This window comes from Branchiostoma lanceolatum, chromosome 15, assembly GCF_035083965.1.
Source record: "Branchiostoma lanceolatum isolate klBraLanc5 chromosome 15, klBraLanc5.hap2, whole genome shotgun sequence".
NCBI lineage: Eukaryota > Metazoa > Chordata > Leptocardii > Amphioxiformes > Branchiostomatidae > Branchiostoma > Branchiostoma lanceolatum.
In genome coordinates, this window is record NC_089736.1 from 2,569,845 (window position 1) to 2,595,476 (window position 25,632).

The 25,632-nt window shown below is 41.0% G+C and overlaps 2 protein-coding genes across 4 annotated transcripts; one reads left to right on the top strand and one right to left on the bottom strand.

The window, feature by feature from the left end:
• Positions 1 to 3,501: 3,501 nt before the first annotated feature.
• LOC136449244 (uncharacterized) lies at positions 3,502 to 17,015 on the bottom strand. 2 transcript variants are annotated; one of them, XM_066449164.1, is made up of 10 exons: positions 16,653 to 17,015; positions 14,674 to 14,766; positions 14,106 to 14,229; positions 12,516 to 12,664; positions 11,973 to 12,093; positions 8,713 to 8,852; positions 7,189 to 7,263; positions 6,377 to 6,498; positions 5,774 to 5,901; positions 3,502 to 4,924 (listed from the first exon to the last, which is right to left on the bottom strand). In XM_066449164.1, exons 3-10 carry the CDS (start codon positions 14,212 to 14,214, stop codon positions 4,851 to 4,853), a joined length of 918 nt encoding a protein of 305 aa, XP_066305261.1. In that variant the 5' UTR covers positions 14,215 to 14,229; positions 14,674 to 14,766; positions 16,653 to 17,015; the 3' UTR covers positions 3,502 to 4,850. The 2 variants fall into 2 exon arrangements, with proteins under 2 accessions (XP_066305261.1, XP_066305260.1); XM_066449163.1 differs by lacking the exon at positions 7,189 to 7,263 and adding an exon at positions 8,071 to 8,145 and having other exon boundaries at positions 16,653 to 17,002.
• Positions 17,016 to 18,402: 1,387 nt separating this feature from the next.
• Positions 18,403 to 23,842, top strand: LOC136449243 (uncharacterized). Of its 2 annotated transcripts, none has more exons than XM_066449160.1 (8): positions 18,403 to 18,528; positions 19,398 to 19,542; positions 20,117 to 20,281; positions 20,769 to 20,888; positions 21,609 to 21,741; positions 21,952 to 22,040; positions 22,733 to 22,852; positions 23,114 to 23,842. In XM_066449160.1, exons 2-8 carry the CDS (start codon positions 19,432 to 19,434, stop codon positions 23,387 to 23,389), a joined length of 1,014 nt encoding a protein of 337 aa, XP_066305257.1. In that variant the 5' UTR covers positions 18,403 to 18,528; positions 19,398 to 19,431; the 3' UTR covers positions 23,390 to 23,842. The 2 variants fall into 2 exon arrangements, with proteins under 2 accessions (XP_066305257.1, XP_066305258.1); XM_066449161.1 differs by having other exon boundaries at positions 18,404 to 18,528; positions 19,401 to 19,542.
• The last annotated feature ends 1,790 nt before the right edge of the window (positions 23,843 to 25,632 follow it).

Sequence of the window (25,632 nt, forward strand, 5' to 3'; positions counted from 1 at the left end):
ATATAACGGCGGTATATCTTATTTTTGTCAAGCAAATCTTCAACAAATTTGGTTAACTCTCTATCATCAAAAACTGCTCGGTGGTCTTCATTGCCATCCTCCGGTCTAAGGGTCTTAAATTTTAATTCAATATTTTGTCTTATGAAGCTCAGATTACAAATAACCTCCCTGGCTCTTGTTATGTTCCAGAGCAAGTGCGGTGCGAACATAACAACAGACTGTGCCACTAGCATCATGGTGAACACTTTGTAATTAAAGACTGTCTGCTGTCCGCAATAAGCTTTCACAAACTTGTAAAGCTGTTTAGAGTACATCCGTGGGTCCCTGACTGCCTCAGCTGACGACCCGTTAACGTTATGTGCAGCTACTGCGCTCACAAGGTGCATCGGGAAACACTCTAAGCTGGGACCTGGGGAAAGGAAAAAAAATCACAGATGTAAGACATAGTTCTGTTCAAACTGTCTTAGATTTGTTATAGCATTTCTTGGTTGGTTGGTACTTTAGGAAAGATCGGGATCTAGGAAATGTTGAGGGGGCTCTACCGTTGTGCGGTAGGACAGCTTCATTTCAAAAGGCAGTTTACAAACATGTAAAATTTGCTTCAAATACAAGATTTAGCTGCCTGAAGTGTAGATTATGAAATCTAACTTTCCAAGATGCAGCCACTATAGTATACGCGTACTATATGATAATTTTCTCGATATATGTATACAATAGAGATGATGAATACCAGCAATGCTGACCATCGCTCCCGGACCTACCAAGATAATTGCCCCCAACCACGAAAGTTGCCAGTGCGATGGGGATCCAGCATGACAAGATCTTGATCATGGCGTCGGCCCACAGCTCGGCCCGAAATGTTCCGTCAGACGACGGCGTACTTAATAAACGCCCGATGGCGTCTCCCATGTCGCCACAACTGCAACGAGATATCAAAACAGGAAGTTCCACTGCAGTACCGTAACAAAACGCTATTGAAAAATCTACTCATTTCCAGGTCTCATCATGACCTACCCACATACCAAATATCAAGACAGTCCATCCAAACCTTTTCGAGTTATAGTAGTCTTCTATATGCATCCATACATACATACATACTTACATATATACATACATACAAACGCTACCGAATACATAACCTTCTTGGCGAAGGTAAAAAAGACTAAATAAGTTCAGTGAGAGACCCTTAATTAGTTTATTAGAAAATTGATAAAGGGCAGCTCTTGTTCAAACGTGAACAGATGCGAATCATACAAAATATGAGTCTAATTTGCATAATTAGTACAATTTCAGTCATAATGATAATGACATATTTCTAGCCGTGGGATCATGCAGGACGGGAAAAGAGAGAACATATATATAGAATTCCGATCTCACATCGTACAGCGAGTCGACGGCGATTCTTAAGTCTATCAAGGGGCAACTTTTGTTAAGCCTGGAGTCCAGCCTTGCTAGCCAGGTAGCGACGTTGGGAGCGGACCAAAGCTGGAGGCTGGACGCCAGGCTAGCTTTTGTTCAAAGCGTTATTACCTCTACGATGTGCTCTGTATACAAAGGCCATTATTGTTGATGATTATTAACGCTACAAAGCATATACCAATCAATGTCACCGCTTCACAATGTAAAATGGACGTGTTCGGGCGCAAATACCAGTTTGTAAGTTTGACATGACAGTTACTAGAGAAACACTACTGATACTTGTCGGCCAATAGCGTCATAAACATGCATAAAGTGTCAAATATCACGCATGTTGTATGCCATGGCACGTCAGAACATCATCCCAGATCATGACACTAGTCTTTAAAACGTAACTCCATTCACGTGTAAAAAAAGGATAGCGTCGCGAATGGCCATCTATCAAAAGCTACCACACCCAACGTACGTTACAGACCAGGGTCATTGACTGGTGAGAAAATGAGTGTCCATTATCGGAGATGTTAGCCTATGTTTGGCTTCTCAGCTCGGATAATTTCAACCTAGCATCACAGCCCATACGTCCATGTGAACTTGATAAACAAAAGCTAAATTTCTATTCATGATAGAAGCTAACATCTTCTTGGAGACCCAGAAATAGTAACGTTTGGGTACACATCTTTCGTGGCGTCTATACCTTATCTCCAATGCAGATCTATCGGTGGCAATGTCTGTTTCCAGAGGGCAAAAACAGTATTATTGGCTCGGTGGACAATAATACTGCTTTTGCCCTTTGGATACTGTCATTGCCACCGATTAGTCTACCCCCACTTTCAAACACGGGACAGCCTTAGAAAAGAGAACTAAAACTACCTTGACTTGAACAACAATGTCCACAAGTTGAACTAGTTGTTTGTAGTTGATGACGTTGAACCCTCAAACTCGGGGGGTTCCTGCGGAATCGTTCGGTCTTCACCAGGCAGACAAGAATCGTGGAGGAGGTTCGCAGCCAGTATGTAATGTCCGTGTGGGCGTTTCCGTCACAGCGATGGCCAAACACGCCGCCATATACATACCTGAGTTGCTGTTGTTACTGTTGCAACTGACCTGTGATAATTGACCTATGATGATTAATATTTTTCTTCTTCTTTATTACCCCCAAATGACCCCACCAAGGACGAGGAGGGAGGGCTGTTGTTAGGGTGAGCAGGCCTCCATCCTGGCACGGAAAGTCTCAACGGTGAAAGAAGACACAACCGTTCCACTGGGTAATAGTACGGGTGGTGTACGGCTCCCAGATGACGGCACCATATCCCACTATTCCATAGCATTGAGAATAGCCTGGGTGCCTAAAAATGGTCCCTGGTTTTTCACTGGTTGAGGGGCGACTCCCGCGACTGAACTCCGCTTTTGAAATGGAAACTGTCACGCAGAACTGGCCATGGGTAAACGTTTTCTTTTCTTCTTTCAAACAAGGAGGTTGTATAGACTACATAACCTTGTTTCAACACAACCAAGCGTTTCTACCTAGCTGACGTGTTGTTCGACCGTCGAAATTCACCATCCTACTGGCGATTTTGACTGGTTCTGCTTGGTACTGCAGGTAGGTGTCGCTGCTGCAGTACAAAGGATGCGGTCCCAAATGTGATGATTGATTTAGAAGCCCCCTCGTCCGAGTTCAGTGATATATCAACCTACAGCTGATAAAACTATTCACGTAGTCTTGTATCTTTAAGAGCGTTTATCAACAATCCCGTTAAGCTGTTCTAGTCTAGTCTCTTGTTAGCCGAAAAGACTTAAGATAAATCAAAGAAAATATGTATGAAACTTTAATCCCGGTACAGGACATTATATTGTAGCCTGACAAATTGCGCTCCCAGTGGCCGGCCGGTCCTGTAACCGCCATTAACCTCTTGTGTAAACACAGGCTAATTATATTGTGGTTGCAATGGCTTTCCAAAAATGTATACATCCTGTTTTGAGTGATAAATATTGTTTTAAACTATAAATAAGCGTTCTCAGATAACTATTTTCTGCACACATTTGAACTTAGATGATAGTGCAGATAATGACTTTGAAAACAAAATATGCAGGACAAGAATTGATTTTTATTCAATCATTAAAAAACCATGTAACATTTCCAGTTTGCTTCTTCCTGAGTTCTAACAAATGAAGGTTACTTGGTTGACAGACTTGATTGTTCCACAGTTTATTCAATATCTGTACACTCAATTTGTCACAGAATGCATGTCAACAATAATGTACATCGTTTCACATTCAAACATTGTTCCAAGGGAAGGCAGAGGAGTTTTTCACTAATATTGCTGCCGTGCTATACTTAACCATCTCCTAAAGATGATATTTCAATGTAATGAAGTGTAAGATGGTATAAAAGTACATATTTATGACATGCTAGAGGTGTTATGTTTTAACTGCATCTATAAAAAATATGTTATTCATTCTCTAATTTCTTATACAAATGTTTTGGTGATATGATTAGTTTTCTACTCAGCAAACATCTGTTACATGTATTAGTAAAAAGGCGCAATCTAAAATAGTTTTCAAAGTGATCATTCCAAGTAATGTATGCAAGTGCAATGATAAGAAAGCCAAATTGGGACATTGACAAAAATACAAAGAATACCAGCCTAATCACAAAATACAAACGATTATCTAACACCTCTCTTCCAAAAATGTCAGATTCTTACAAAATTTATGCATTCACATGTAGAATATTGCATATCAGCTTTTGCTGTTAGTATAGAAGTGTGGAAATATAAATTCTTTATAAGAACGACCCCACCATAAAACTTACATTATGTACAACAATAAATTCCTTCTCCTCAGAAGTTGTGGGACAAATTCATTAAGTACAAAAAACCCTGGTATGTCCAAGACCCTGTTCACATTAAGCCTTTCATAGCCAGTTGAATCAAATAAAAATGTTACCTGGCTCATTTAGACGGCTATTTTAGCCTGATATGAAAGCAAATTAACCGGCTAAATAAGGGTTTTAGCAGGGCAAATTGAATCCGCCTCACGATTGGGCATACCCTGCTAAAACCCTTATTTAGCCGGTTAATTTGCGTTCATATCTGGCTAAATTAGCTGGGTAACTTTTCTTACGATAGGCTTAATATGAACAGGGTCAAAGAGGTACATGTATCGCTCGTTCTCATTTATATGTACACGTTTTGTAACTTCCGGTATCGTTTGAAGTTAGACGTTTCTGACATTAAGATATGCCACATATAGGGTACCAAACTGTCGTTTTTAAATCAAAGAGAAAAGTTTTAAGTCGTTTTAAATCAAAAAGAAAAGTTTGGCACCTTTTATGTGGCAAATCTTAATGTCAGAAACGTCTTAGTTCAAACGGTAACGGAAGTTACAATATGTATACATATAAATGAGTACAAGAGGTATGAGAGGGGACCATGTCACGGTGTTTCTCCCAGGTATGCTGTCTTAGCCGGCGCCTTCACACCTGCGTACACGGGGTTCTTGGAGGAACCTGGAAGGAAATAAACACCAACATCAGTCTCGGAATTAAACAAGACAGCTTCAAACGACTTTTACAGCTAGATGTGCAAAGGCTAGGTGTGACAGATGATTCAGTGTAGTATAACCAGTTGCTGCCACGCCGCATGCCTGCAAAGCTGGCATGTTCACCGAAGGGTGGTTATACCAGCTATATCGTTATACACAACGCAGATACTTACTGATAGCTTGTACACTCATTTAAGTCAGAAATCCCTCGCCTTGTCTACCATTGTAGGGTAGGGTTGGGATGCCTACTAGGTTAAGGGACAGATGGTTTACTTACTGATAGCTCGCACACCCATGTAGGCCAGGAAGCCCTCCATGGTGAGGCCCTGACACTGGATGATTGTAGCATACAGTGAGGGTTGGGGCTATTTTAAGGGATGGAAGCCTACTACATATCAGGGGAAAGATGGTTTACTTACTGATAGCTCGTACACCCATGTAGGCCAGGAAGCCCTCCGTGATGAGGCCCTGACGCTGGATAATGGTGGCGTAGGGTTTGAGTTGGGGACAGATGCCTATAAGCTTAAGGGACTCGAGGCTGTAAGGTTTATATAGTTACTGATAGCACGTACCCCCAGCCAAAAAGCCCTCCGTGATGAGGCCTGAATGATCGTAACGTAGGGTTTGGTTTTGGGATGGATGCCTCATAGGTTAAGGGACAGATCGTTACTTACTGATAGCTCGTACACCCATGTAGGCCAGGAAGCCCTCTGTGATGAGGCCCTGACGCTGGATAATAGTGCCGTAGGGTTTGAGTTGGGGACAGATGCCTATAAGCTTAAGGGACTGAAGGCTGTAAGGTTTGTATACTTACTGATAGCTCGTACACCCATGTAAGCCAGGAAGCCCTCTGTGGTGAGGCCCTGACGCTGGATGATGGTGGCGTAGGTGTCAGCCTCCGTCTCGTACTCATTCAGGATGGCCGCTGCCTCTGCCTCCGCTCTGGCGGAAGGGAACAAGTCATATTCGTTCATATGTTCATTTATTAAATAAAAAAAATCAATCAAGAGCTGTATACCCAGTTTTGAGTTCCCTCCTTCTCTGCTGACATAGCCTTCTGGTACCAAGTTTGACTTAGATACAGAGTAGATCAAAAGGTAAAACCAAGGAAATTGAAACATCTAAAATATATATTCCAGAATTGGGCAATAAAACACTCTATATTTGTCAAATTGTTTTAACTCCTTTCAACACTTGACCAACTTTAAAACTAAGAATGACAGACTTCTAAAACAAAACAAAACCTTTTAGTAGTCTTTCAGAAAGCTAGCTAAGCTTGGACTAACCCTAAATAAGCCAAAGGCTCAAGAGCTGAACTTGATCTTACTTCTGGTTAAACTCTGACCTTTCTATGAACTACAGTGACCTCCCATGCCCCCTGCCCTGCCCATGACCCTTGACCTGTGTGCCCTCTGACCTGCTGATGGCTATCCTGGCGTCAGACTGCGCCTTGTCGATGGCGATCTGAGCCTGAGTCTCCGCCTCTCTCCTGGAGGTCCTGGCCTGGGTCAGCAGCCGGGGGCGCTCGTTCTCTGCAACCTGACATTTAGAAATACATGTACATCGTTGCATTATCACTGCCTTCACATTGTTTCTTTTAATGTGACATGACTTAACCTTTAGCCTGCTAAGATTAGGCAGCAGGAAGAAGGTTAAAATTGTGCATCAGTCAACGTAATCCAATCATGAGGTGGAATGGTTTGTAAGCAATGTGACATTTTTAAAGGGTCAACCTGATCACATGTCAGCTTTTTAAGTCACATTACCACATTGTTACCACCCCATGGGTTTACAAAGACAGTTACACATTCATACATCTAACAGTTATAGAAACTGTGTAAAGTCTAAAGAAATATTTATTGAAAAGTAGGATTTGAAAATAAAAATCAGGAAGGAAAAGTACATTGTGCTATTGGTAGCATTAGTAATAGCTGAAAGTTAAGTACTTTAGGCAGGCAGGTTAAGGATGATGGGACTTAGAAAATGTTAAAATATTAGGTGAAATGTAATTAAGAAAAGTTAATTGTTGTTGATCCTCTTCATTGTTCAGCTTCTGATGCAACAAAAGTTTAATCAGAGCAGCGCAAATTACTTATCAAGCAAGAATTAGTTCAGAATCAGTGGACAGTGTATCATGCTGTCATGGGATTGGATGAAACATTTGATGACGATCATGATGCCAGCCAATCAGACGCATCTTCAACGTGAGGATACCGTGTCAAACGTTACCTGGATGTTTTCCCGAGCGGCTTCCTTGTCGCGAACGGCACTTTCGTAAGCAGGAGGTCTCGTAATGTCATTGACCTAGATAAGGAGGAGTTAACACACTGCATGCAGAACCAACACCAGAGAGATAGAGAGAGGGTTGGAGAAATAGGACAGGTCCTCATGTACTACAAATAACAATGTTGTCATTTGTTTGTTTGTTTATCTATTTTACCAGGGGGATACATATCACCAAAAATGTGTTTTCAATGTGCCCTGGGCTTTACATCAACTCAATGTTACAACAAAAGTAACTTAAAAATGTTAGCATGCTTTTCAACTTTTGGAGCATGAATTTCTTTCAAGGTTCAAGGATTCAAAGGTTCTTAAAGAAAACTTTCACAAGCTTTGAACTACTTTTCGTATGCTGCAATGCTAGCAAAGGAATCTGTATTAAATTTTGTTGAAAGCAATGATCACTCAATTTCATTTCTCTGCATAAGTTTCCGTTAAATATAGTTTTCATTTAGTTTTGCATGTATTTCACATTCAGTTTTAGCCAAACAAAACTGTGCTTTTTTTCACAACACATCGAGATTGTAGTACATGAAGAACCCTCCTCTTCTCCATATGTGCTTGTCAATGTCAAACCAAAGGGGATGCCATATTCATTAGAGACTAGTCAAATTAGGTCATTGTGCTGAATACTTTCACATTTCAGGCCCTAAATCCTTATGAACATGCTTTTTTAAATGATGAGTGACTACAGGAGTTTGTTCCGTTTTCTCCCAAACAAAACGTAAAACTGGAGACAGGCCTGATTCAACTTAACCTCCCTTGTGGTTTACATTGACAAATGCACACATCCACATCCACATCCAACAACACCCGACGATCGAAGCGAACCTGAATATTTTCACGCGCCGCCTCCTTGTCTCTGACGGCAGATTCATACTCACTGGGACGAGCAATGTTATTCACCTGCCATAGACAGAACACAAGCTTCATTTCTAATATCACAATGCTAAATACTCTACTTACAGGGCCCTTTGTATGAGAGGATCAAGGAAAAGTTAACAAAATTCAAGATAAACAACTTCAATCTGTAGCTCTTAAACATTAATCCATAGTGCTGGACAAATACTACGTTGTGAGTAGACTAAAAAGATAAACTTTAAAGTTGGCTATACCTGTTATACACGTATAGTATTATGAAGTTTTGTGAATATCAATTTTTTCCTCCTTCCTCACTTGTTTATGATAAACACAAAAGACTCACACTCAGTCACAGCAACTTTTTGATCGCAGGTGAGGTGCAGGCATTTGTATCTTACTGCTGCAAGCTTGCAACTTGTAAGCAATATTTCTTTTCTGGGGAATAGGGCCAAAGCAATGGAGCTGCTAGCATGTAATTTACACACTCAGTCAAGGTTGTAATTAATTTTGTGTGGAAAATGATACTAAAAATACATTTGGAACGAAGGGTGCTACAATTATATATCCTTTTGGAAGGAACTATTTTGTAAATGGGGGTGGACAGCTATGTACCTGCAAGTCTGTGATGTCAGAGCTGAGGTCGTTGAACCTGAGACTCAGCGTTTCCCGAACCTTCTCCGTGAAGAGAGCTCTCGCCGACTGGAACTCGGACGTGTTGAACTGGCTGCAGGCCTCGTGCAGCGCCGCCTCACCTGTGGGAAAAACAAACGCATTAAGTTAACTTTCATTTTTAAATTTCTTGTGAATAGCTTCATCAGGTGGTAAATTATTGGATAACATAGTAGCTGATGTTTGTTTTGGTGACTGTCTGTCACCTTCCTCAGGGCAATACTGACTAGTGCTAATTTCAAATGCAGCTAGGAGCCACGCTGTTGCACATTGCACTGTGTCTCGGGCATGGTATTCAGGAAGGCAGAGCAAATCCCCCTCCTTCCACCACCTTTTGCCTCCCCAACGGAAGTTAGGCCCAATTTATACAGAGTTTTTTCAGATATCTAAAAATCCGCCGACATCTGAGCCTTAGATATCTGGATGCATTTATACATACCGACAGGAAGTACCGCAGGACTCACGCAGCGCGCTGATTGCACTCGTGACCCTATTTAACCTTTAGCGCGCGTTTCAAAATGGCGGGAGAACCGCCTGTGCTTTTCGTCATGATGAATATGGTATTCTTTCTTTATCTGACTCGCGTGTGGCTAAACATGAGGCAGCAAGCAAGGGTTGAGCGTAAGAGGCGTTTGAGGTACCGGGGAAGACGACAGCGACCGGTCATAATCAACGCTGCGTTCCTACTCGCTGCCCTTGTCGTGGCGGAGGGGGGAGGGCCAATCCACCGAACGAGCTGGCATCACGAAAGAAGTCCGTCGTCCGTTTGAGAACAAATGGTCCTTGATGCTAAGAATGGCAGTGGAGATTCTCGCGATCAAGATTAGATCTAACAATTCTATTCGGGGTTTAAACGTTAAGGGTAAATGCTCTAAAGTTTCTCAATATGCTGACGATTCAAATTTTCCTTTCGAACCAAATCTTGAGTCATTTTACGCCCTGTTGTCCGATCTGGAACATTTCTCAGATATTTCTGGCCTTTACTTAAATGCAGACAAATGTAAAATTTTGCGATTAGGTTGTTTGAAGTTTTCTAATTTCCGTCTTCCTACGCACTTACCTTTACAGTGGGTTGATGGTGGAGTCGACATATTAGGTGTTCATATTCCTATCGACATGAATAGTATTGTTAATGTAAATATTGAACCCCGACTAGATGGGTTGGATACCGTACTGCGCCCTTGGAAAGGTAAATCCCTATCATTATATGGTAAAATTACCATTGTTAATTCTTTGGTGGTTTCCCAGTTTACTAATTTATTTCAAGTTTTGCCATCGCCGGATGACATGTTTTTCAAAAGGTGTGAGAAGAAAATTTTTTCCTTCATTTGGAACGATGGCCCTGAAAGAGTTGCACGTAAAGTATTGTATAACTCGGTTGAAAATGGGGGTTTAAATTTGAGAAATTTGCGAATATATGATAAAACAATGAAAGCGTCATGGGTGCCAAAATTGTATTTTCATCCTGAGTGGTTCGTTTCGTGGTCTATAATTTCTCACCCCCGCCTTCGTTTGAGTTTACTACCCTTTTTTCATCTGCTCTCCGTCACAAGTCTAAATCTTACAAGATTTCTATCTCAAGTTCTTGATGCCTGGTACGAATTTCAACATTTGGAACCCACGTCGCCAGGTGGGGTTAGACAACAAATACTCTGGAATAATTCAAATATTGTTATTGATAATAAACCTATTTTCTTAACTGCTATGTTGAATAGAAATATTATCTTTGTTAATGACTTACTATCTAATGACGGCCTTCTGATGTCGTACCATGAATTCTGTTTAATGTACCCGAATATTTGTGATCAACTACGTTATCAGCAGATCATATCCGCCATTCCGTCGAAATGGAAGAATTTGCTTAGCAGGGAACATACAAAGAATTTAGTATGCATGATATTTCAAAAGAACTACGATTGGTTAAAAAATGGTAAGATAAACAAAGCCGTGTATAATTATTTTCTTGTATCCAATAATCAAATTACTGTGGCGCACAAAATTAGACTATCTTGGTTTGACTATTTTGATGCACATGTGCCTTGGAAAATGGTCTTTACAAATATCATCAAATCTACTATTGACCCAAGTTTGAGGTACTTTCAATACCGTTTGATTTATAAGTTTTTGCCCTGCAACAAAATTCTTCGAACCTGGAATTTGACTGAGTCGAATTCCTGCTCTTTTTGCAATAATGATGAGGAAACCTATGTACATGTCTTTTGGGAGTGTGTTCATGTTATTGCTTTCTGGATTGAAGTGGAAAATTGGTTGACCCATGAAATCGGTCTAACTTTAGATTTAACGTCTTTTATGGTTATTTTTGGTGAACTGTCCTTAAATACATCTCCTTTAAAAAATATCATCATTTTACTGGGCAAAGTCTTTATCTTTCGGTCCAGGCGATTTAAATGTTTACATCTGCGATCTTTCAAAAAATTAGTATCTTTCTATCAAAAGACAGAGTTTCTTATTGCATCTCGGAGGGGGAAGCTGGAGAAGCATCGGGGTAAGTGGGGAACTTTATGTATGGATTAAGTTCTTATTGTTCTTTACGTTCTGTCAACTGTTACAATTTAAGTTTGTTATTCTTGGTTCAGTGTTTTGTTGTACCCTTATCTCGTCAAAAAGGCACGTATCTGTCCTTACTTTTTATGTAGTTTTTTTGTTTATCATGTATACTTCTGTTTATCTGTATTTCTATATTTTCTTGAATAAAGAAAGAAAGAAAAAAAAAAAAAAAAAAAAAAAGAAGTTTTCCCGCTTTATCGCCCGCCAAATATGCAAACTAGCGTGAACCCCGACCTCCAGATGTCTACTACGCGACACATTCTGTTTAGACGTCCGGCTGGAGCGGTCGGGGACTCCCGCTGAGTTGTCGGGCGAATGCTTCAGAGTGGTCGGCTGAAATTTTCCCGACATCTAAAAAAACCCTCATTAAGACCATAAAATTCCTGTTTAGACACAGAAAAAAGCTGTCGCCTGGCAGATATCTGCAGTCCAGATATCTAGACAAGCTGTGTGTAAATTGGCCCTAAGGTACCCATTTTACACCTGGGTGAAGTTATGAAAGTTATGTCAAGTGCCTTTCCCAAGGACACAAGGTGTATCCAGGAATGCCAGGAGTTGAACCTGTGACCCCGTGTCTGCTATCCCAACCATTCGGCCATTTGACGACACATACAGAAATATGCATAAATACATACCAACGTTCCTCAGCACAGTGACATAATTGTCATGATCCCTGAACTCCGTCACGATCCTGTTCAGGTCCGAGGGTCGAGCCAGATACTGGAACGCCACATCAAGCACTATGGGAACTCCATCCTGTAACAACATGTTGCTGCATGTTTCAAATTACCCAGTATCGCACATTATGACAAAAAATTTTAGGAAAAAGCAAAATATTTAAATCAAGAACTGTTTACAGTTATTAGATTTTCTTAAACCATGACATAAAATGAAGGATGTTTGGACTCAAGTTAGCTTGAGATCTTACCACCGTATGGCAACTAAGTCTTGTACTCCAAAGTCTTAAGAGGAACTTTACCTTGCTAAGACAGGTGAGATAACTAAAAATGTTGAAGATAAGCCTTGAGGACAGAAGGAAACTTTACTTTATTAATACAGGTGAGATACTTGAATATTAGAAGACTACTGTTCTCAGAAGACTTGAAGATTGAAGGAAACTTTGCCTAAGACAGGCGACATGACTGTGCTAATGTCTTAAAGATCCATGGACATCTTACCTTGTTTAAGCAGGTGAGGCCAGCGTACTCCAGTGTCTTGAAGACAGAAGGAAACTTGATAAACCTGTAGCCGACCGGTCCGGTGTGCAGGCCTTCCTCCTTCACATCCGAGCCCAGGTGCTTCTGTATGGTGTCGTACGCAATACCGACTGGGAACACAAGAAACATCTATCAATCCTCCAAGATCTTACTGTTTATTCCAAAAAATTAAGGGACATTCATTGGTAGCAAAAACAGCAGGTGTCACAACTTCTACATCATGGTTAATTTGGATCACAGGAAGATTCTTAGAATAGCTAACTGAAATGTCAATATTTTCTCTCTAACCACTTTAACTAAGACAACAGTTACTATACTGTCTTGTACTTGTTACAAAATACATGCACTGTGACAAAATTTCCTTGGGCCTTGGAGCTGAGGAGCTAGCCTGTGCAGGCCCGGGAAACAGTCTCCGAAAGAACAGATTGAAGCTTGTAGCTCGTATATTGTCTGTTCCTTTTGTGGGTTGGCATAAGGTACTGGTACTTCAACAAGCTTTAATATGATGATGATGATTTTATGCGGTAAGGATCTCGCGGGCAACACAACCCGAATTTCGTCCTTATTACAAATTCTTTTTCAACATACTCATAAACTTGTTACAATTCCACTCATTACAATATAATGAATGAAAACAGTTTGAAAAACTTTGCGCAGTTAAAATCCATACTTGTTTTACATCATGTTAGCCATGTTAGGTCATTATCACGTATGCCATTACGTAAAGAGAGTGAGAACGATCTAATAACACATTATGACATCAAACTGTTCGTGAGAAATATAAGGGGGGCAAGTAAAGAGGTAAGAGAGAAGGCTTATACATCATTAGTCCGCCCTAAACTTGAATATGCTTCCACAGTCTGGGATCCACACACACTACACAATGCTCAGTCCAACACCCTAGCCACCAAGATAGAATCCGTACAGAGGAAAGCTGCACGTTTTGTCACAGGTAATTACAACTACACTGTCAGTAACATCTCACTACAACACTCCCTAGGATGGGCCACTCTACAACAACGCAGACACATTGCCCGCCTCACTCTTATGTACAAGGCAGTCCACAATCTGATTGCCATACCCACCGCACACATACTCACTTTCAACACCAACAGCACCAGAGGTCACTCACAGCGATTCATTACACTTCCATGCAAAACAGAAGTACATCGCAGCAGCTACTTCCCCAGAACGGTAATCGACTGGAATAACCTACCCCAACACCTCATCAATTCAACATCGGTAGCCAGTTTCAAATCTGGGTTGGCCAAGTTCCTTGGCCAGCCCAGTAACAACATTTAGTCATAGAGAGAGTCAGGACAACACCCACTGTAGCCACATGTATATAGCACCATTTGTTTAATACCCACTTATTTATATATTTATTGTTGCGTCGATTTTGTTTATTTTTTTTCGGATTTTCACCACCACCGCTGCAGCTGGGCATGACCCTGACACTTTATCCTCAACGCTATGCCCCTCGCGGGGTTTTGTTGAGTAATGTATAGATGTAGATAGATGTAGATGTAGATGTTTGAAACCTTCACTCACTCTCATCAGACTCCAGGCGCTGGAAGGAGCTAGCCACCAGCGCGATGATCATCACGATCACGGCCACCACGAAGAACCCGATCACATACTTCTTGTGTTCCTCCCCCATGATGGGTGATCAGGTCTGAAATACAACACAAACATACATATCATTGTATAATATCAATAAAACATTGTCACGCAAAATTGTCTGCCTGGAATGGAGTTTGAACTCAATTGTACAAAAGTTTTGTAAGGCCACATATATGCTTCACTTGCACGATCATGGTACAATCATCATGATACAAAGAAACAAGCCAGTCAGGGATGGCAGACTTCACCCCATTACCCATACTATTTAGCTCCAAAAATAGCAGGACTGAGAATGGATGACAATACCTGCATTGCATATATTAGGAATTGCAAGAACTCACAAACACATGCAGACAAACAGGCATTGAGCCAAAAACAATACTTCACTCCCTATGGGAAGTAACAAGTTTATGTATCAGCTATAACATAACATTTTTAATAGTCTAAAATATATACAAGCATAAAGACAGACTTACAAACATGCATAGTACAATACCTGGATAACTTTAACGTTTCAGTACAAGCTGCCTCAGGTACAAGTTGTTCAGCACCCCAGTCTGTCAGCACAGCCCAGGACCACAGCTCACCCCTAATACAGGATACAGAAGTGATGTAACACTAACACTAACCAATCCTAACAGACCAGATCAAAGCAACATTTCCCCTTGTCTGTCTCACCATGACCTAATCTGTCACCACAGGGGACCAAACAAGTTCTCATTTCCTCATCTGCTTTTTGATAAATGGCCCTGTGTGTTTCATAGTTTACAACTCAGCTGTATACAGTATAGTATAACTATAACTTCTTAAAATCTCAAAGCAGATGTTAGGAGGCTAAATAGTTACGTTTTCCTGGCTGAGTGTATCTGCTACAAAACGCATATCTGTAACGTTATCTATATAGCCGGTATAACAACCAGCTTCACAGGTGTGGCACAACAGCTTGAAGATGAAAACTTGCTCATGCTACCATAGAGTGACATTGATATGTTCAGGCATATGTGTAGCTCTCTACATGCTTTTGCAGTGCGTTCAAAATAGCAAGGTCTCTATTGGACAGACAAGCCTGACCCCCTCCCCCGAGAGGGCAGTAACCCTTGGGCTGGCAGCACAATTTAGTCAGGCTGCTCCCCTTACCTTCACCAAAGGACGAACTAGGGAAGCCAGGATACCAGGCTAACAAATCTAACATGACCTTTAATCTCTAGCTAACCACAGGGGAAACCAAGGAAGGTTTTAATTTCCTGATCTCCTTTCACAGGATGACTCATCATCATGGGGACACAACCATCATGGAAACTTACCTAACCCCAGAGTGACCTACTGGTTAGAATGGAAATAGACCCTACGCTGTGCAGCTATCAAGGTAAAACCTTAGGGGTCGCTGAAACACAAGTTCAACACTAGTGCTCTTGTCAGGAGGTTTGTTTGTTCGTTTGTTTGTTTTATCTCCATTAGTGTCACATAAGTAAACATTCTTCTACCTGGACTCCACTTACATGATAATAAAATGAAATGTAAATGACAAATTAGAGGTAGAACATGGCAACGCCTCTTCTACTAATAAAACTGTTTTTTACAGCATTTGTCTATGGATTGTCTGAAGAGGTGTTGACTTAACTGATTTCCGCAAGGCCAACCTATACAACACTTAGACAAGCTAACATGCAATAAACCAGGTAACGTTAACGTTAAATGATTAACCAAGATCTGTTATTAAAAGACCTGCTCCCAACAACATGTAAAAGTTACTCTATAGCAGGTTGCTATAATATTGGATGGTACTGAAACTTTTACTGAGGCAAGATATTATTAAGCAACCATTACAACAACCATTACAACAACAACCATTACAACAACCATAATCACTTTTTACTGTCTCAACCGGCTACCTGATCATGAGGGCTTATATAGAACAGACCGTGAGGTGCAATATGCGTCGATTTTTTGGCTTCTCATATATTATGATAACTTGGTGGAAGCAATGAAAATCAAACCTCCTTGGTGGAAGGCAGTCATAAAACGTTACGATCCCTCATTTTCCACAACAACATCTGCTTAATTGGAGATTAGTCTGCGCGACGCCACAGAACCAAGATGGCCTCGGGTCGGGTTACATTACAACACTGATCGGCGTGTTTTTCGTCACGCGATGCCGTCAGGTGTGTTTACGTGTTTTTAGGTAACACGCCAGCCTGGCATACTCATACCAGGACAATAGAATTTGCAAGAAACAGAATTCTAGATCCAATCTTATCGTTAGAATAGCATCAAAAAGCAAGCGTTGTTGATTTAAATTTAGTTGCGAGCATACACAACAACGACAGGCTAGTAGTATAGGCTGCAAAATGCCTCCCTAGCTGACCACTTCTGTTTCAATCGTACAAAAGCACATCATAAACGCATCAATCATTGCGATCATTTGCTGTGCATTTGTGTGGGTTCTTCGCAAACTAGTAAGACAAGCAAACTTACCTCTAAAAGTAGATGAAGATCTGAGTACCACAACGGGACGTCCCGCCCAACTTGTCACACAAGACGTAAGGTCAGAGGTCACCAGGGCGTGGGCGGTCAGTATCAATCTGTTCATGTATTTCCCAGGCTGTGGAATTCAATTCGTTCCCAATGGACCTCGTTACGTTACAAAAGGTCAATGGTGGCAAAACTAGTGATGAGGTGCTGGCGTTGAAAGCTAGCCATGTCTAAGGTCTGGATTGAGATGTTTGTTTTCTTTGTGACTTTTTCCAGACAGAAAAATCTCAAGGGACAGTCAGACACCAACCCACGCCCGGCTGTGAGATCTTTCAGATCCTAATCTTTTCAATGCTAAGCAGATTGGAGATACACATACTGGGTCCCGTGGAGTTACATGTTACAGGCGCCCTTGTGGCGTTTGAAACGGATCTTGTCAGTGGTGGTGTTTGGAAAAAAACATTTTGCACATTTTAGGTGGCTATTTTGAACCCCCATTTCCAGATGGATCGCGATAGGTGAAACTAACCCTACTTCATAGCTAGTAAGCACCTAGTCTTTGCTAGCTACATTGTCATTAGGCAGTCATGCGGGCATGTTTACATTCGTACAGGTGGTTGAAGGCCACGCCCACCGGCCCAAGGACCCCGACCGAAAAACAACAAAGTAACCCATATGGTTAAACGTTAAGTCTTTTACCAATTCTAAGGGAGCGGAAAACTTTTTCTCGCTGCTTGGGCAGATAAAATGTTCTTACATAACGTTATAAATATAAACGTATTAACATGTATATAAACTTATTCTTATTATATAGACGTCAAGGACATATCTTGAATAATCATCATATTCCCTTCGGTAAGTAACAAATGATGTATGACGTTTCGCTGTTGCTATTCACACAATGACGAGTGCTAATAAGGAACGCTCAAAGCGCCCAGGGAAGGTCCCAAGTCCCAACAGACAATCATCGGAATGTTGTTCTATTTAGTAGGATCAGCCGTCCGGAGAACGTTTCAATGGAGGCTAACCGACGAAGGGGTGCGACTTTCCAGACGCTTTTCTTCCACAGTTCCCTATTTTAGCTATGGTTTTATGAGTCTTTATCAGTTTTCATTCAAAGTTGTGTTCTTTAATGCTTCGTTTCATTTTTTTTCTATCAATATTCGTATTTTTGTTGTTCTTTTCTTGCTCCGCCTTTTGAGATAAGAAAAATCTCCGCACGCACGTTGAACTGCAAACCCAGTTCTGGAATCTCTATTGCATTTTTCTCTTAGCTGATTATTAATAATCGTGGGAACTAACGTTAGTACTTGAAATGGACGGTGTAACGCGATAACGTTTACAGTAATACGTGGAGAACGGCCCTAGTTCGGTATTTAGTGTAACGTTGACGCTAAATGTATTTTTTTTTCTCTCAAGAATCCAGATGCACCTTACATCAAAGCAAGGAGGTTTGATTAAAATTTCTGGTTAGTTTTGAGCAAAGGGTGGGGTTGAAAAGTACCCCTCTCAGAGAGCATTGATGGGTGCGTCATCAGTTGCCATGGTGATCCGCCTGGGGGGCAGGGACAGACTGCATACAAACGTACCAAAATATTGTATTCACTTCTAAATTCACGCATTGGTATCGATGACATCCTGAATACTTTTTAAAAAAAAGTAAATGTATATTTTTTCAATGATATGCTAGTGTTGGTTTGAGTCTGTCACGGACTTTGATAATTTGAGGCTCATTTTAGGTGATGAACTCATCTTCAAGCTTGTTCCGTTTTGTTGCGTTCTTAAATTTGCGAGGGAGACGAAAGAAACCGAGAGGGCGATCGTGTAGGTGTGTCCCAACTATGAACACGTCCTAGCAGCGTTTAGACGGGACTTTCTGGTAAGTTTAAGGCCTGTTCGTTAGGATGGCCGGTAACTTGCTTAGCTTTAGACATATTCTTTGGAAAAAATGTAGCTTGTACGTCTATCAAAACACAAAAGATTCGATGTTTGTAACCGTGTGGCCAATCATGATGGCTTGACGCTTGTGTTTTGAAAGGCGGTATTGAAAGCAAACATGGGTGCAGACAGTAGTTCCTGTTGCATGTTTTAGGAACAAAACTCATGTACAGGAGGGCTGATTAGTTTTTATTCCATTTTACGACGTTTGTTTTCATGTTTTTATTATCCCTGAAATATGATATGCTGTACATAACCTTATGTCAAAGGGATTGGATCAAAATAAGCACCAGACAAAAATGCAACAAAAGAAATTTGATAAGCAAAGTTTAACATGTTCTCAAGTAAACTTATAATATGCAAGACATTTTGCTGTGAACTATTAATTGATGAAGTGAGAAGAATTGGAAACTGTTGTTGTTGTTGTTCTCATAGCATGAGAAAGCAGCATGAAAGCTGCACAGATGTACTTAATTCATGAGCAAATATGTACTTTGTTCCCTGACTTTCCAATGCCATGTTCTCTGTATGTGGCGCTTGAACCCCACTGTTACACTGTATCTGTATAGCCTGACTGTACTATAACCGCCATTCGGCGTAGCACATTCAACTTTGTAGGCATGAGGTGCGGCAGCAGCTGGTCATATTTATACACTGAACGACCTGCGTTCCGTAAGCATTGTTTATAGCTATCCAGTTATAGTTAGGGTGTCTCCACTGAACTTGGTGGTACTGAGTTCCACTTAACGATAGTTCTAGGGAAAAAAAGATGAATTTCAGGTATATAAATATGTGAGTTGTTTTTCCCAGCAGTTTCTGTGCCTTAGATTGAGCCTGAAGCATCATGGGAGACGCGAGTAAATGGGCCTACATCATCGGGATCCCGGTCGGCATCATCGCCCTGCTGGCCGTCATCCTGATCCCGCTCAGCTTCTCAGATCTACAGTACTATCAGGTAACGTTTGCAGCATTTAACGTTAAGACTTTTTGTTTGTTTTGTATAACCGGTAAAAAAGATGCAGAAACTGCCTTTAATTAGGTGTAACACATGGTAACTTGTCCAGTTTTGTACAGTAAGTACAAGCTGTGTAAGACCGACTGTAAGGTCTGATCCACTCACACCAGGAAGCACCCCAGGGTCTACTCTTTTCCAAGTGTGGTGGGTTCTCTAAGTGACTCCCCTGAGTCCCCTCAAACCTAGACCTCTGGCTTTACATTCCCATCCAAGAGGACATCACTGAACTGGTGCAGCTAATAAGTAAAGACTTGTTTTCACCAGAGTAGAGTGAAGAAATTGACCTAAGTGGCTTTCCCAAGGGTAAAACATTGGGACTTACTTGGGATTTGAACTCAGATCCTTCAGATGCTAATTTCTATTTGAGCAGAGTGAGGAAAATGATCCAAATCTTTCCCAAGGGTACAAAATTGAGACCTGCTAGGGATTGGAACCTAGAACCTTTAGATTCTAAGTCACGAACCGTAACCACAAGTCCACCATGCCATCTGACCGTAATGTCTTCTCTCCACAGTATGGCTTCATAAAGAGGAAGTCGACAGGCGCCGTCAGTCTTGAGAAGGTGTACAGCAGTGGAAGACACTTCGTCGGACCGGACTACGAGTTTAAGGTGTTCCAGGCCGACGCCCACTTTGAGGAGCTCACAAACATTGCCATTTTCTCCTTTGACAAACTGGAGGTGAGTCAAGTACTGTAATACTGTAATGTTTGTGTTGTTGTGTTATGACAACTTAGAAAGCCATTTTATGGCATTTATAAGAGTAGTGTTGACTTGATTAAAGTGAGGAATGCATTCCTATTATTGGTTTATTGGTAAAACGACTCCATTAGTGAGTACACGAGTGTACTGCACTACTCTTCCTGGAGTCACATCATGTTGAACATACAGATTACATTGGAACACATACACATAACATAACATTCCTCTCCGTCCAATGCCTTTTACCTCCCCTACCAAAGTCAGGTACCCATTTTTACACCTAGGTGAAGTGAGGAAATTTGTATTAAGTGCCTTTCCCGATGGCACAACATCAATTGCTTGCCGGGGGATTTGAACCCAGGACCACTGGGCTCTGGACCAACCTTAACCGTTATGCCAACCTGACGCCACATTATCTTTTGTAATTTTTCCGTTACATGTTCTAATTCTTCTGTTCTCTCCCCAGATCCAGGTGACGTGTCGGTTCCAGTACTTCCTGCGTAAGGACGACATGCCGCTGCTTCACGACACGTACGACCGGTTCTACCAGCCCGTCATCAGGACCAGCGCCATCGATGCCATCAAGGTTGGTGCCTGAACTGTCAGTTATAATAGGGATCTGAATTATTATAAGTAATAGTAGTGTGAAAAGAAAAAAATACTGTAATTCACTTAATCTTCAAAATACTGTAATTCACTTTATCTTCACAGTAGCAAAATTTCACGGTGTAAAGAAAATTGACATTTTCACTGAACTTTAACTTCCTGGTGGTGGCAAGTGATAAATACAGAACGGATGTGTGAAGGAATCATAAATAATTACAACAGGTTCTTTACGGTGATGATAAGTTCACAGTACAGAGGTGACGGTGAAAACAGTGAACATAAAGTGAAAGAAACAAGAATTACAGTACACCATTCTGTACCAAGAGCAGGTATGAGTAAGAACTTGTAAGCAGTATCAGGTTTTGCTATGACACCCAGGGACACATCAGCCAACCCCAAATAATCTCAGCCTTACATCTTGTGTTGGGTATTTCTTTGTGTCATGCTGAATTTTAGTTCAAATTCCTTGCAGACTGAATGGATTTCATGTTGTCACACTCTGCTACCAAGGAAAGTTGAGGTAAACATACACAGCATGATTCAAAACATTACCACAGCAGAAGACTGCAGTTTAGCAATCAGTCAGTCATGGTGTGGAGGGGACATTAAGGCTTTGGTCCTGATATAGGTGAGCTTCTGGTGTCAATCCCTCTACACATCAAAGAAAATTACCTATGGTCATCTTCTCCCCACTCTCTAGGGCGCCGCCCCCCAGTTCAACACCCGACAGTACATCGGGCAGAGGAAGATTGTGGAGGACACACTGGCAGACGCCGTCAAGCTCAGGCTGGGGGGGACCTGTTGTAAAAGGGACTGTGCTGACTCAACGGAAGGTAACAGTTCCAACACCTTAACTCCACAGCATCTTTGTAGAATTTCACCTGTTTTGAATCCACCATTCTGAGCTGAATAAGCATTATGCTTTACCTTCTTTACTTACCTGAACATGTAGGTATACATATGCTATACTTATGTTTTATTGTTTTATTTCGAGGTCTTCATCCATGTTTTATTGTAATCAGAGTTTGTTGTTGTATTTCCAGGCTGTGTGTCAGGCTGTAAGCCTTACGACACCTGCACTAAAGAAGACAAGGGGCTGTTTGTGGATGTCAAGTACTTCCAGATCGGGAGGGTAAGTACACACCATTGCAATGGCACCTTTTACAAATCATATGTAATTTTCACAACACTTCTTGTTTCTTATCTTCTTCCTCATTGGTTGTGAAATCCTGTTACAGAAGCAGAAGTGCTGTGTTTGAAACTTTCACTCGCTTTTTTTTATTTTTGACTTACATCATCATTGGAACAAGGGGTCATTGACATCTACAAGTAGTCCCTTCACTGTTCCTTCAGTTTGGTGTCTTGCTGTCCTAAACATAGCTGTTAATTGCTGCCTTTTATGCTGTCCCTGATGTAGCCTGATGTTGCTGTTCCATGAACTAATCCCCAATGATGTAAATGACAGGTTTCTGCTACGCCAGACACAAATGTCTACTTCCAAAAATAATTTCATCAGGTTGGTAGAACATAGGATATATGGAGTTTCTTTTTACACAACCAGGTAATCTCACCTGCTGACGTTTCGGTGTCTGTCAGACACCTTCTTCAGAGCTTCTGACTGGAGTACTGCTTCTCGCCGCTATAAGTAGCCGTAAGACAAATGTCTGGCCTGAGTGTCATCCTGTTTTAGTTCCAGGCCCTACCTTGGTAAAGGTAGAGCCTGGAACTGAAACAGGATGACACTCAGGCTAACAAATGTTTCTAACACAGCTGTGCTTTGCTGCCCCAATGCTCTTTCCTTACAGCTGTACTTTGCTGTTCCAGGTGCTGATCCCCAATGATGTGCAGGGCAGGTTTCTGCTGTCTCTAACTCAGCTGCTGGATGCTGAACAGGAACAGTATTTGCAGGATGCCACCATTGTTAGGAAAGAGACAGAGGCAGAGGTGGGTTTGCTTAATTGGTGATACATCAGCTGTTCTGCTGGAATCTTCATGATCATATTGCTCGTGTCTGGTGGTGGAAAACGACCATGTAGAGACATGGTTGTCTAGCGTGTTGGACATAGATAGGCGATTCTACTACTTTTGTGAGTGGAACTCTCGGGAAGGGCCCTGAAGAAGTGTGGGTAAAGGGGTGAAGTCTGCCATTTCCTAACGTCTTCTTTTTCTTTTCCCCGAGGTGACATCTTGTTTTTCTTTTCTCAGGTTGAACAGATCGAAAACGAAGCCAGGGAAATCTCCCAGAATGCCACGGCCCAGTCCGGCCTCATCACGTCTCGTGCAAATGCACAGGCGGTCGCTGTCGTGGAGGACGCACGGAACAGCGGTCTCTCGCTCATCTACACCCGGCTGGGTCTCTCAAACGATGACCATAAGGCCTCGTTCAACTACATCCGCACCCTGCGGGACCACGAGAGCGTCTACATGTCTGTGAACTACAACACTCTCATCTCTGGGCTCACAGCTACGGGAGGGGGATAGGCTTTACAGTTAACCCTTACCGTGCTGAGGTGGACTTAGTGTTTACATGTCTGTTAACTACAACACTCTGATCTCTGGGCTCACAGCTACGGGAGGGGGATAGGCAATACTTTAAAGGGAGTGGTTTTAAAAAATCTTTCCCATTTAGAAATAAGTTATTCAAAGGATACCAGTTATCTTTTGTTTTCAACTTTAACAATCTGAACTGTGTCTTGTTTCAATAAGAGAAATATTTCTTCTGTGTCTTATGAACTAAACTTTCACTCAGGTCAAGAAGATGTTTTGACAAACCAATCATGTCTATCTTGTAGGCAAACAAGTGAAGTATATCAAGTACTTGGAGATGTTGGAATTTTTGATCAGCAATAATACACCTGTCACCAAGTCAGGCAAATTGTGCACAATAAGACAGCCTTGTTCACTGTTAGGAAAATAAAGGTACTCTTTTTAAAACAGGAATGTGAGTACAGTATGTGAAGTGGGATTCTGATCTGTTACCGGTAGAACAGAAGCAGATATGTGCACTTTGGTAAGATTTTAATCCATGACTAATGTAAGCTACAGGATTGGCTTGGATACAGAGAATGAGCCTCTTTTACTTGGTAGGCTAGAAGTTTCAATTCAGGCTCTAATTATAAGTAAGTATTTGATGTCTAGATCTAAATTCTAATAACATAGAATGGAAATAACCTGCATAATGTAGAACGGAAATAATTCACACTAATTGCACTGCAAATTAATGATGATGAACTGAATTGCAAGTTACTGGTATAAATAATTAATAAATGCCATACTTCTCAGTCCCAGGTAACTACTGGGAGATGAACCTACAATGTATCTTAAAGTTGTCAAATATTCTAAAAAATCTCCAGAGATTTTTTTTTTCCAAAATTCAATCACTCATTCCGTAGGGCAGGGTTTGAGTTAACTCATGATTTTTTAATCACCCTGTTTACAATCCGAAAAAAACGGTTGAAATCATTTTTTTTCATGATCTAGTTTTGAAATTGTTTTTAAATCTGAATTGCAAAAATAACAACTCAGGTAACCTGATGTGACTCAACTCTATGCAACATGGTGAAGGGAATCTACTGTAAACCTGTCAGTGCCACCAGAAATGTGGTCATAATTCAAACATGACATACTTGCCCAACAGTGAATGAATGAATGAATGAATGGTTTATTCATGTAAAACTTTGCAGCCCTTGGCTGAAGTACGTTTTACTCACATCAGTTTAAAAACAACGCAACTATAACAATACAGATAAAATTTCACACGAAACGGCACATATTCGGTAGAATTAAAATAACAGAACAATTATTACAGACGTCACACAGTGTATGGTTGGTTTGAACAGTCTGGTTCGTGTTACAGTCGCAAGTTTGGTTTGCGTTACAGATGCAATGTCATTTCTTATTTAAGAGCAAATGTCTGTAAGGATCAAACAATGGTGGCAGGGGTCAAAAAATCGATTCGGCTCATATTTTGCACAGTGATAGTACTTGGCCCACTATCCCTCAAAATAGCTTTCTTTTTGCTCAACACCGATTGTTGCCATGGCAACGGGCCAAACAAGTTTTGGGGCCATTTTCCCTGATTTGGGTATGTCAAAAACATGAAAATTGGCTCATTTTAGGACACGATTACGAGCAGATGCTTGAATTTAACGGGAAAACAAAAACTGGGCTAACAAGGGCAACTATTCAGCTTTATTAGAAAAGCTTTGAAGTTTTCAGAAATTCAAGTTGAAGTGCTTGGGCAACCTCAAAACAATACAGTGTTTGTAGCTTGTGAAAAAAGGTAATTTTGTCCTAACTTTGAAACGCTGTAAGTCAGAAAGTGGTGTTTTGTTTTACTTCAAATTTACATCATATATACATCCAAGTAGTAGCTATCATGTATTGGTTTTCAAATTTTGGTATCTTTTTTGGTTGTCACGTAACTGCCCTCAGAAGTAGGTCATTTTTTATGTTTGACGAAAAATATGATGTTGGGCTATATTTAAAGCCCAATATATGGGAAAGTAATAAAGTGATCTAGTTTAAATTCATGTCAAAGGTAACCCTATGCATGTTCTATCAAATGAATGGTTGCAAAGGTTGGTGTCTTGTATCGTTGCTGTGTACTTGTCCCTAAAAGTAGGCCATTTTTTCGACATATGCGGAAATCAACATTTTTGGCTAACTTTGAAGCCCTGAAGATGTCAATGTGGGATGTTTTCTTCAACTCAATATTTTATCAG

Excerpts from the sequence above, each read along its gene's own strand:
- LOC136449243 (XM_066449160.1), top strand. The coding sequence starts at position 19,432 with ATGGGAGACGCGAGTAAATGGGCCTACATCATCGGGATCCCGGTCGGC. Across the intron at positions 20,282-20,768 it reads TCTCCTTTGACAAACTGGAG|ATCCAGGTGACGTGTCGGTT; the intron begins GTGAGTCAAGTA and ends TTCTCTCCCCAG. Across the intron at positions 20,889-21,608 it reads GCGCCATCGATGCCATCAAG|GGCGCCGCCCCCCAGTTCAA; the intron begins GTTGGTGCCTGA and ends CCCACTCTCTAG.
- LOC136449244 (XM_066449164.1), bottom strand. The coding sequence starts at position 14,214 with ATGGGGGAGGAACACAAGAAGTATGTGATCGGGTTCTTCGTGGTGGCC. Across the intron at positions 8,853-11,972 it reads CACTGTGCTGAGGAACGTTG|GTGAGGCGGCGCTGCACGAG; the intron begins GTATGTATTTAT and ends TTTTTCCCACAG. Across the intron at positions 5,902-6,376 it reads GCCAGGATAGCCATCAGCAG|AGCGGAGGCAGAGGCAGCGG; the intron begins GTCAGAGGGCAC and ends CCCTTCCGCCAG.